The sequence below is a fragment of the Kogia breviceps genome, chromosome 14 (genome assembly GCF_026419965.1).
Source record: "Kogia breviceps isolate mKogBre1 chromosome 14, mKogBre1 haplotype 1, whole genome shotgun sequence".
NCBI lineage: Eukaryota > Metazoa > Chordata > Mammalia > Artiodactyla > Physeteridae > Kogia > Kogia breviceps.
In genome coordinates this window covers 709,040-720,220 of record NC_081323.1, presented here as the reverse complement: position 1 = coordinate 720,220, position 11,181 = coordinate 709,040, and the positions used below count along the sequence as shown (strand labels likewise).

The 11,181-nt window shown below is 68.1% G+C and overlaps 1 protein-coding gene across 10 annotated transcripts in view; it reads right to left on the bottom strand.

The window, feature by feature from the left end:
* Positions 1-4,813: 4,813 nt before the first annotated feature.
* KCNQ2 (potassium voltage-gated channel subfamily Q member 2) overlaps positions 4,814-11,181 on the bottom strand; it is a 51,540-nt gene continuing 45,172 nt past the window's right edge. For all 10 annotated transcript variants that reach the window (XM_067014187.1, XM_067014188.1, XM_067014190.1 and 7 more), the window contains one exon: positions 4,814-10,933. In XM_067014187.1, coding sequence (XP_066870288.1) covers positions 10,202-10,933 — 732 coding nt within the window. In that variant the 3' untranslated portion in view covers positions 4,814-10,201. The remainder of the gene's footprint in view (positions 10,934-11,181) is intronic.

Below are 11,181 nucleotides of genomic sequence, written 5' to 3'. Positions count from 1 at the left end.
ACGACGATACCCATGTATTATGTCCCACGGCTCCGGAAGACCAGGAAAGCACCTGGACAGGTCACAGAGGGGACAAAGTCCTGGGCCTCAGCCGCGGGCTGGGAGCGTCACCTGCAAGCTGCCGTTGGCGCTGGCTGTCGGCCAGAACACCCCCACGCGGGTCCCTGGTGGCCTTGGCTGGGTTCCAGAAGTGAGGGTCCCCTGAGAGAAGAGCCCGTGGGGTGTGTGCTGTGGCCACCACTAGGAGACACCCTGCCTGGTTCGTTTATCCTGTGAACACCCATGGCTCCTGCACCTTGCCCGCTCGGGGCGTCTGCAGTACGGCGGGAGCCACGGGGATGCCGCCGGGGGTCCCCAGGCTCCGAGGGTCCTGGAGGGGAGCCTCTGGGGTGGGGGTGCAGGCCAGTCCCTGGATGCGTGGGAGGCCCTCCTCCTCTCCGACAGGGACCCCATCCCCGCGGAGGCCACAGCCTGGGGTGCCCATTGGCGGCGCCCGGGGAGGCCTCTTGGGTTCCCTGCAGCCTGGGGGTGGGTCTCCCCCTCACAGAAGGAGGACACAGGTGTCTGCCCCTCCGTCTCTACCTCCCGTCCTGTTTCTGGAGGGCCAGGCAGGGACCCCAGGGGTCTGAGGCCCCTCGCCGCCCCCCGGCCGGCCCGCTCCGCCGTCCTCAAGGTCTGAGGCCAGCCAGGAACCGACCTCTCAGACGCCGAGGACCCCCTTCTTCCGGAAGCCGGCCTGTCCCACCCTCGGGGTGGCTCTCTGAGGCGCTCAGCCCGCTCCGCCGTCTCCCCGCGGGGGCCTCCTGGCCCCCCGTCTCCCCCGGCACCTCCGGCCAGGCTGCCCAGCTTCTCTGAGCCTCAGGTTTTTCTCCTAAATAGGGAGGGGCTCCGAACGCAGGCCACGCGGCAAATGGAGGACAAACTCCTGGCACGGGGACTGTCCTGCGAGAGGAGGGGCGGGCGCTGGGCCAGGCTCCCAGGCCAGCCTTGGGGTGCAAGGCGCTGGGCTCTCAACAGGGGGCCCGTCGGGCCCACTGGGCCCCGCGAAGCCGTCTTCGGCCCTGCTCTGCGCCCCCACTGAGGTGGCCCTCTCCGTACCCGCCCCGAGCCCCATCAGAAGCCTGGGGGGAGGCGAGGCTGCGGGTCTCAGGCCCCATCGCCCTGGGCCCTTGTCCACAGGACGGGCGAGCCTTCCCGCCAGGGCTGGCGGGCGCCCGTTCTCGGGGGGCCGGCACAGCAGAGCCCGGGAGAGCGGGCAGGGGTGGGGCCGCAGGGAGAGGCGAGGCTGGCTGGGCGCCGAGGGGACACCCACGAGCGCGGCCGCTTCGGTGGGAAGAACAGAGCCTCGCCTGACCTAGGGCAGGTGATGGGGGCTTGGGGGGAGCGGGTGTGGTGGGGCTTCGCCAGGGAAGACAGCGCCAGGACCAGGGCCCACCGGGGACCCTTATGGGCGAGTCCGCCCCGGGGCGCGGCCTGGGGCGGGGTGGGCAGCCACGTCCTGAGGTCAAGGTGGGGGCAGAGGCAGGGTGGGGGATGGGGCCCAGGTCTGCGCCTAGGTGGCCGGGGGCCCCCAGGGTGGGGTGGACAGCAGGCAGTGGGGCGGGCAGCCGGGAGGACTCAGTCTCTGCGCCAGCCACGGGGAGGAAGTCAACAGAAACCGATTCCAATGCAAATGTCAAACCCACACTGTGATGAAAAATTAGCAGCTCTGAATGTCAAGGAGGGAGCCCCAGCTCTAGCTGTCTGGCTCCAGTGGGCGGGGCGGATGGGGCCGAGCTGTCTTCTCCAGCTCCTGGGCTGGGGGCCAAGGGAAGAGGCGGCTGGATCGGGGCCACTGTTGGGTGCAGCCTGGCCACTGGACCGTCAGAGAGCCCGTTGTCCCCTCAGCACCCCCCAGTCCAGCAGGTCCCTGAGGGGCTCCGGGGCGTGGCAGTGCCTTCTCCCCTGCCTCTCCGCAGTGCAGAGAACAAAGGATGCGTTCAGGAAGTGCTCCATAGATGCTCTTGGCCACAGGGTCTCGGGATCTAGTGAGCATGAGTCCTGCGCCCAGCTCCGTCTCTGTCCGCTGGCCTGGGGCAGCCCCGGGCAGGTCCCACCCCGGGTCTCTCCAGGCAGGATGGGAGGGTCCCAAGCTGCCCCTGGGCTCACTGCTCCCAGCCCAGCCCCGGCTCAAGGCCATCCATGAAGACCGGCAGGCATTTTCCACCTACAAGTGTCTGAGAAGAACAAGCCACGTGCCAGCATCACCAGCTAGCCCTCCCTCTGCACGTGCAGAAGTAAAATGCCAATTGCTTGAGCTAAACCGTTTCATCTTAAATTGAAAAAGAAATTATAGTTTTGCATCTTGTAAAAGCAGATGATGGCTGCTATGGGGCAGGGTTTCCTGAGGACCCAGCTGTTCCCGGATTTCGGGACTTGCCTGGCATCTAACTCCAGCGGGTCTGCAGGGACTCGGGTCCGCAGGCCCAAGGGGCTGGCCCTGGAGAGACGGGAGGGCCTCAGGAGAAGGGGCCCTCGGGGAGGAGGATGGGGGGACGGAGGGGCTGAACGCCACCCCCGGGATGCAAGTCCACGCGAGGGAGGGGCACTGGTGCAGGGCGGCGCAGAGGCCACGAGGAGGAAGCAGGAGCGGAGGTGGCCCCCGGAAGGACCAGGGGCGGGGAACGGGAGGAGGGAGGGGTGGGGGTGTGCCCGGAGAGAAGCACGACCCTTGCGTGCTGCGGGGACGGGCAGGGCCCCCCGGGGAAGGCCCCCGTGTGGGGAGGGAGGGTTTGGACTTTTCCCTGAAGGCACTGGGGAGCCACAGAAGGCTTCGGAGCAGGACGGCGCCCAGGTCAAAGGGTGCAGAGTACAGAAGCATGGAGTCTGGGTTTCAGACCCCACGAGCCCAGGGCCTGTGTCAGCCTCATCTGGTCGCTGCTCCTGGGGACCGACGCTAACCTTTCAGCGAATGAATGAATGAGTGAATGAACGAAGGGCACCACTCCCACGGAAGCCTTTGGGCCTGTCCTGGGCGGAGCCGGGCCCAATTCTGAGAACGTCCCCCTCGTGGCCTTGGGACCCCGTGGGCCGCAGGCTTGAGGGCCCAGCTGGCGTGCCAGCCCCTCCCCCCAGCCCACCGTCCACAGGAGCCCACGCAGCAGGAGCCCTCCTCTGAGCCCTCCGGCCCTTCCCGCGGCGCCACAGAGCCCAGGGCCAGGCCTGGCGACGTCCGTGCAGCAGAGGCCGCCAGGCAGCCTTGCCAAGCCGAGCACTGACGGGTCGCTGGCAGCAGCAGGGCCGCCCCAGGTGGGCGCCGGGGCCCCTTCCTCCAGGTGAGTGCTGCCACCTAGTGGCGTCTGGACGCGGCGGCCCTGGGGCCCAGGAAGCGCCAGAGGGGGCGTCCTTCCTGGAGGGGCTTAGAGGTGGGCAGCGGCCTAGCACACCTGCGGGTTGGCATCCCTGCCAGCCTCCCGACAGCCCGCCCCGCCCACAGCGCCTGTCCACCACGTGTCCTGTCACTCCGTGACCACAGCCCCTTCGGATGCCCCCGGGCCAGCGCTCACGTGCTGGATCCCCTGCCCCGTTCACCCTTGGGCGCTCAGAGGCGCCCCACGAGCTCATCAGCCACCTGGGAGTGCACCACGGCAGGGGGGACATCGTCTTCCTGCCCCCAGGCAGGTGGAGGGGGCAGGACGTGGCGGGGGCGGTGGGGAGATTTCAGGATGGGAGAGGGGCCCGCAGACGAGACATGCCCAAGTGGCCCTGTGGCAGCAGCAGGCGCCCGTCACGCCCCTGGGCCAGCGCCTCTGGGAGGGAGAGCTCGGCCTCCCGGGTCTGCCATGACACCTCACCCCCGGAACCCTCCGCCCTTGGGCTCTAGCAGACGGGCAGGCACATGGCAGGACCCTGGCTGGTGCTCCGGGTGGACAGAGGTGAGCCCAGCAGACGACCCCGGGCCTGCAGGCAGGAGCCCAGCTCTCACCCAAGGACACCCCAGCCCAGAACCTTCTGGAAGCCTTGCAGCCCACAGGCCTCTGGTGGGTGGCCCGGGCCTGCCAGGCCCCTCCCTAACCCCCCCTGCTGCAGGCCAGGCTGCCTGGGAAGCAGCTGTGGGGCGGCAGTCCAGGCCCGGTCACTGCCTCTTGGGGTCCTGTCCTGCTGAGCTGCTCTCCTACTCACCTGACCCTCGGGAGGCCCCGGGAGGGTCCAGTGGGGTGGACAATTCCAGAAGGCAGGGGGCAGCGGGGCTGAAAACACACGCAGGCTCAGCTCACGGCCGCATCTCAGACCCACCTGCGGCCGGGCCCTCACTGCAGCCCCCCGGGTGGAAGATGGGACAGCCTTGTCCACCACCCTCCAGCCACCGCCCCCGCTGGAGAGAAGGTACGGGCGCATGACCGAGCAGGTGCCACGCCCAGCAGGAGGGGCTCTGAGGACACCGGAGTCCAGGCCAGGCACCAGCAGTGAGTTCTGGGTCTCCACCCACCGTGCAGACCCACGTGCGCGGAGCCCATGCCCGAGGACAGGGCCCCGCCCACGGGCACCCACCCACCATTTCCTGAGGGCCCCAAGCTGGAGGGTCCGGTCCCAGGGCCCCTGCCGTCCCAGTGCTGGAGAGAAGGGCCAGGTGGGGAGCTCGACGGACTCAGGCCCCAGGCCCAGGTTCGTGAGTGTGGGTTTCTGTTGTGTAAGCCACCGGCTTACGGTCCTTCATTAAGGCGGCGACAGGACCTCAGCAGAGCCCAGCGCCCTCACCCTGGAGGGCAGACCCCTGCGTGAGCCCTGCCACAGGCCAGCAGCCCCGAGACGCAAGGAGAGAGACCACTCACTGTCCAGGTTGAATCACTGTGTTTTACTAAGTGCACAGGTCCACTGGGCATCCAAACCCGTCCCCGTGGCGGTAGAGCTTTCCAGAACTTTCCACATGCGTCCCTGCCGCCAGATTCCACACCTGCAGTCCCCGGGCAGACCCACGCTGGGCCCTCCTGGCGGCACAAGTGTCAACCTGACAGTGAGTGGAGTGAGAATCTCGGCTGGTCCATAGAAAACTAGAGTTCTTTCCCTGGGCGTCTGTCCCTAGAAAACGGACGGCGCACACGTCACCTGTCGCGGGGGGTTGTGCGTGTGACACGCCCAGGAGAAGAGGCCCGGCTGTGCCGCGGGGACTTGAGTGAGACGGTGCTCATCAGCACTGAAGGCATCATGACAGATTCTTTGGAGCATGAACATGAACAAAAGTGCAAAGACAGCCAAAGCAACAGCGCAGGTGGGGGGCTGCAGCCGCCTTGGGGCCGGAGGGCGATGGCTGTGAGGATGGCGTGGGATGGGGACACAGGGACCCCCGGCGGGCGGGCGGGCTGGGCCCCTGCGGGAGTGACGCCGGGAGGCCCGTCGCCCCCTCTGCGCTTGCTATGGACATGGTCCTGCAGATCCTGAATGGACATAGGCAGCGGGGTCCTGTGTCGGTGCCTGGAGGACGCCAAGGGGGCGGGGGTGACCTTGGTGAATTTTCATCAACGTGCATTAAGGCAACAACTTTATGAAACCCAGTCAGAGCTGCACGTGCGGCATTTGGCAAAGTCCACGCGCCCACCTGGAAACCCCAGGACCGAGGACCACCCCCCAGGAGGGTCCCCTCCTCTCCTGGCACCTGATCTGGCCATCCCGAGGGTGTCTGTGGACAGGGCCATCCAGCCACACCTCTGTCGGGCGGGGGAACACGTGCAAGTGTCCAAGACAAGAGACCACCCAACTCCTCCTCCGACCCAGAGGGGTCTCTCCCCCCGCGGAGCATCTCTTTCTCACGCTCTCTACCGGCTTCATAAGCTCCCCTCCCTCCAGCATCCCCTCCTCTGGTGTCTGCCGCCAGCCCCCACCCCTCACAAGACGGCAGAATCCAGCCAACTGTGGGCTCCACTCGGGGGGGGGGCAGGTTCCAGAGGCTACAGCGTCCGGGCCTGGGTAGCAGCTCTCCCAGACCCCTTGGAGAGAAGGCAGGCAGGAGCCCCTGATCCCAGCACACCGCCTCCTTCAGGAAGCCCTCCCTAGTTGTCTCTCCCACTCGGCACTTGGTGGTGAGCGGCCCGAACGCAGGAGGCAGCTGTCCTGGGACAGCCACGCAGGCTCCCCTGGGCACCCCAAGCAGGCAGCCCAGCCCTGCGGGGCCTCACCCAGCCCCCCTGCCCCACACCGAACATCCGTATATCCAAGCAGGCGGCCTGGAGGTCGGCTCCGGGGTCTCAGAGAGCAGGGCTGTCCACACCACTGCCGAGGGCAGCTGAGGACCGCGCAGGACAGCACCGGCCAGGGAAGGGAGTGTTTGATTGGGAGCCAGTGTGCACTGGGGGTTACGGGGTCACGAAGCCCCTCCTGCTGCGCAGAACTCCCTGGGTGCGAGGTGCACCCAGCCCTCCAGGGGGGTCCTCGCTGCCAAACCAGCCCTCTTCACACCTCATTTATTCAGGGGTCTGACACGGGGGGCAAAACCGATCTTGACTTTTTTGCAGCAGGAAATCGGGGCCCGATGCCTCCACGAGCACCCAGCACCTTCTTTACATCTGGGGCGAGTGTGAAACAGTACAAACAAGGTTCCTACAAAGGCCCCCCCGCAGCCTCCACCCTTCAGGGCTTCGGAAGCATCCAGAGGCGTCCCAGAGCCTCGTTCCGTCCACAAACAGCACGGACGGGGGGGTCTGCCTCACAGGACGCTTTCCCCCTCCCTCCCGTGTTTACCTCTCAGATCGGTGAGCACGGGGGGCCAAGCCCAGGGAGTGGAGACATTACAACCAACCAACGTGTGAAAGCCGTGAGGGGCTGCCCGGCCGGGGCCTCTGCTCCGGGCCGGACTCGCCATGCGGACTCACAGGCAAGTACCCCCAAAGGAGGGTGGGGCTGCTGCGGTCTCCCGTGGGGAAGGGCCAGGCAGGCAGGCCCGGAAGGGAGCCCCTGCCACCTGGCTGAGGTCCCTCCACCCTCCAGGACAGCCACAGCTCACGCCGTCTCGCGGACAGGAGGAGGGGGTGTTGGGCCAGAGTAGGGAGGGGCGCCGGGGCCGGGCCACATGGCCGAGGGCAGAGGGCAGCGCCAGAGCCCTGCGTCACAGCTGAACGCCCACGGATGCCGGGCCCTCTTGGCCTCTGGCTGACCCGACATCCTGGACGGCCTCCAGGGCAGCTGAGGAGGAGGGGGGGGGCAGGTGGGACCTGGATGGGCTCGAGTGGACCGTCTCCGGTGCTGCCCAGAGGCCTGGGACAGCTGGGACCCCGACTCAGGGGTCAACATCCCAGGACCGTCTGCAACTCGAGGCTGAAAGCAGGCAGAGCCACAGAGCCAGACGAGGCGTCTGTGCACGTGGGTGTGTATGAGTGTGCGTGCGTGGGGGGGTGTGCACGTGTGGCGGGGGCCGAGAATGCGTGTGCATGACTCTGTGTGCCGGCACGTGTGGTATGTGTGCATGCGTGAGCGCGTGTGTGCTGCACGTTCACAGGCGTGCGTGTGAGCGCAGGTGTGTGTCGGGGCTGGGGGGCGCTGCGCGCTCCAGTACCTAAAACGCCTGCCCTGGGAAACGCTCACCACGCCCGCCGAGGAGCAGGGCAGGCCCTCAGGCGCAGTCCCGCCCGCGCGCCCAGCAAGCACGCCGACTTCCCAAAGCGCCCAGCCTCCTTCCTTCTACACCTCCTGAAGGCGGGGACCCCAGGGCAGCGGATGGACGCTCAGAGGATCACACATGGCTCGGGCCGGGGTCCGGGGGCCCCTGAGAAGGAGCCTCTACCCCATCATCTCCCCAAACTGCACCCCCAAACCATCCCTCAAGCGGAGACATGGGCCTCCTGTCTTCCGAGGGGCCGAGATTTCACAGAGGAGACGTCACAGCCCCCTTGCTAAGTGCAGCACGTCGACAGTCTAGCCTCAACCCCTCCTGCTGCAACCTCGGAGACCCTCCCAGCAGCGGCCTTGGTGCCTGCGTCTGGCTCAGCAGCTCTGGGGACAAGAGGTATGTCGGCGCCAGCACCTCCCGTCACCAGGGGCCCACGGCACAGGGAGCGTGTGGGACAGGACACGAATCTCTCTCCAGTGGCCGAGGGCGCCCCCTAGTGGGGACGGGCACCCACGGCCCCCAAGATCCAACAGGGGAGGGTCCCTGCTGCCGGCGGCCTGAAGCTGACTCTCCCAGGCCCAGAGAGCAGGGGCTGGGGCTGGGCAGGATGTGGACGTGCTTGGCCCAGGGGCCTGCAGCTGGGGCCTCCCTCTCCCGCGGCAAGAGGGCGAAGGGGGGCTCAGACCTCACGCAGAGGAGCGGCCGCTTGCCGGGGCCCCTTCACGCCAGCCACACCAAGTACCCACGTGTCCACACCGGGAGGGGCTTTTCTCACCACTGAGGGTCTGAGGTGGAGAAACACTGCCTTCGAGAATAAGAGACGGGGCACGGAGCAGACACGCCGGGCGGAGGGGGCCAGTGGGGCCATATGGAAGCCTCCATGCCCAGCCCCTCCCGGGAGGCTGGAAGAGAGGGGTATCCTCATGCTGCGGCCCTGAGCACAGAACACTGTTTCCGACTCCGAGCCTGGGTCCTCCTGCGCTGGGCCCAGCCCACCCTCCAGCTGCCTGGCCAGCAGCCCCAGCAGAGAGGTGCACACGGGTGGGACCCTGGGTGTCCTGGCGAGGGCAGGGGCCATGCACAGAGGCTATTGCAGACACTGCTCCCCAGAGATCTCAGAGCGTCAGGACCCTGACAGCCAGGGCCACGTGATGTTGCTTTCAAAGTCCTTCCCAGAGAACAAGCAGATTCCCTCACTGACCAGGGCAGACATAAGTGTCCTGAGGAGACAGTGAGGCTCTCCCGGAACCTTGTGTTTCGGAGGAAGTCGCTATGTGGTGGGCTTAGCGGGCCCAGCCCTGGTGCACAGGTCACTGCCTCAAAGGGCGCTAGGGGCCCAGCCTTGCTGTCCTGTCACCCCAAATGCCAGAGGCCCCCGTGCACTGACAGCTGGGGGGCCCAGGACGGGGTCCATTCCGCCTCCTGGGGTTGGAATCCCAGCTCAAAGCTGCTGCCCCACAGACCCAGGTGCCCGGGACAGGAATGATGGGGGCTGCTGCTTCCCAGGATACAGGGTGGGGATGGGCGTCTCTGACTCCAAGACACCAAAAGGTCACAGCCAAGGGGCCGGTCGGTGGAGGAGAGCAGGTGGGGGACGGTCAGCTCCGCGGGGACAGAAGAGACACCTACAAGACAGAGCTGCCTTCGTCTCTGGATGGCAGGGGTTGCCCTACTGAAGATCTCCCCCGATGGCTGCGGCACTGTCCAGCCCGGGCCCCGTCAGGGGCTGCTGGGAGACAGGTGAGGCAGGGTCCCCAGGGGAGGACGGCGGGCACATCTGCTCACCACGACCAGCCTGGCCCAGGACCCCCGAGCAAAAGCCCAGCCTGGGGCAGTGCCCCAGCCACCCAGCACCTCTCCCCGCAGGCCGGTCCATATCGCAGTGCTGGCCACAGCCTGGTGACCGGCACCCGGCCAGGGAAGAGGGCAGAGGACACGGGGCACAGCCACTATCGTCCACGTCTGGAAGGGAGCCCCCAGGAGCCCCCAAGAGCCCCCCTCCCAGGAGCCTGTGGAGCGGGCCCCTCCCCACAAGAGCCGAGCTCGGGAGGCCTGAGGGTAGCTCTGCTCTGGGGCGGCCCCAAGCCTCGCCACCCCGCCCCCTCCGGGCCAGGGCACTGGACTTGGGGCCGGCTCCCATCACAGGGTGCTCAGAACCCACGGGAAGGAGGGCCACACCGACCAGCAGCTCTGGGTGGGCACCCAGGACAGATGGGGCAGGACAGGAACGAGGGGCGGAGACAAGCCACACCCGAGGGGCCGGCCACCGCCCACCCAGGCCTCAAGGCCGCTGACCCTCACAGGACAGGCCTGCCCCGCGCGGCCACCCTCCCCCGGCCCTGCTCCCAGCCCACGCCTCGAGCCGGCCGCCAGGGGCCCGTCCTCAGCCTTGACCCCGGCCTCCGTCACGCCCAGGCCAACAGTCTGCAGAGTGGGCACGGCCAGCCTGGCTGCCCCTCGCTGGAAAAGAACTTCTGCTGACCTTCAGTGCGAGAGACCAAGGGCGGCACCCGCCCAGCACCCCACGCGGGCACCCGCACCGCGTTACTCTAAGCAAAGGGCCCCGGAGGGTCCGCCTCGAGACCGGGAGGCCAGGAGTCGGGGGCAGGCCCGCGGGCGGCCTCACTTGCGGGGCCCGGCCCAGCCCGCATCGCCGAAGGGGCCCTCGCCCGTGGCAGAGCGCGGCGGGGGCCCGCACGGGGTGCAGAGGTCCGAGTCCGTGTCCGACTCGCCCTCCGCGATGTAGGGCCTGACTTTGGCGCACGGTGCGACGGCGGCGTAGCAGCTGTGGAGGGCGTCCAGGTTCTCCTTGGACTGGGAGATGCTGAAGCCGCTGAAGGAGCGCTCCAGCTCCTCGTGGTCCACGGACGGGATGGAGATGGACGTGTCGCTGTCCCGCAGGGCGCCCTCGTGGGGCCTGCAGGCCGGGGCGTCCTCCGCCCTCAGGAACTCCGTGCTGGCCCGGTGGCCCCCGCTGTAGGCGGACAGGGACCGCTCGTGGGCGGGTGGCGGTGGGATGCGCACCAGCGAACCGGGGTCCCCCACGGGCGAGGTGCCGAGGCCCTGGCGCGGGTGGCACTGCTGCTGCCACGAGGTGGAGGGCGGGCACTGCGCGGGGGGCGCGGCTGCGGGTGCCGCGAAGTTCTTCTGGCCCATGGAGCTGGTGGAGCGGATGAGCTTGATGATGCAGCCGTTCCTGCCGCCATGGTCCCGGCTGTCCTCGGGGCTGTGGTACGGCGGCGCCGGCTCCGGCTCCTTGGCCCCGAAGTAGGCCTCGGTCTCCGTCGGGGGGACGCCCATGCGCTGCGTGTAGATGTTCACCAGGAAATCCAGCTTCTTCTCCATGGACAGGACCTGCGGGAGGGGCTGCTGGGCCATGCTGGGCTGCTCCCTGGAGCTGCGGGGGGGGCCCAGGCTGCTCCCCGAGGAGGGGGGAAACCGGGCTGCTCCAGGAGCGGGGGGCCGGGGTGCTCCCCAGAGGGGCTGGGGAAACTAGGCTGCTCCCCGGAGTGGGGGCGCAGCCCGGGACGTCTCCCACACAGGTGCAGAGGCAATGGAGGGGAGACCCCCACACACAGCAGCCCAGCCTCTGACCCCACCCA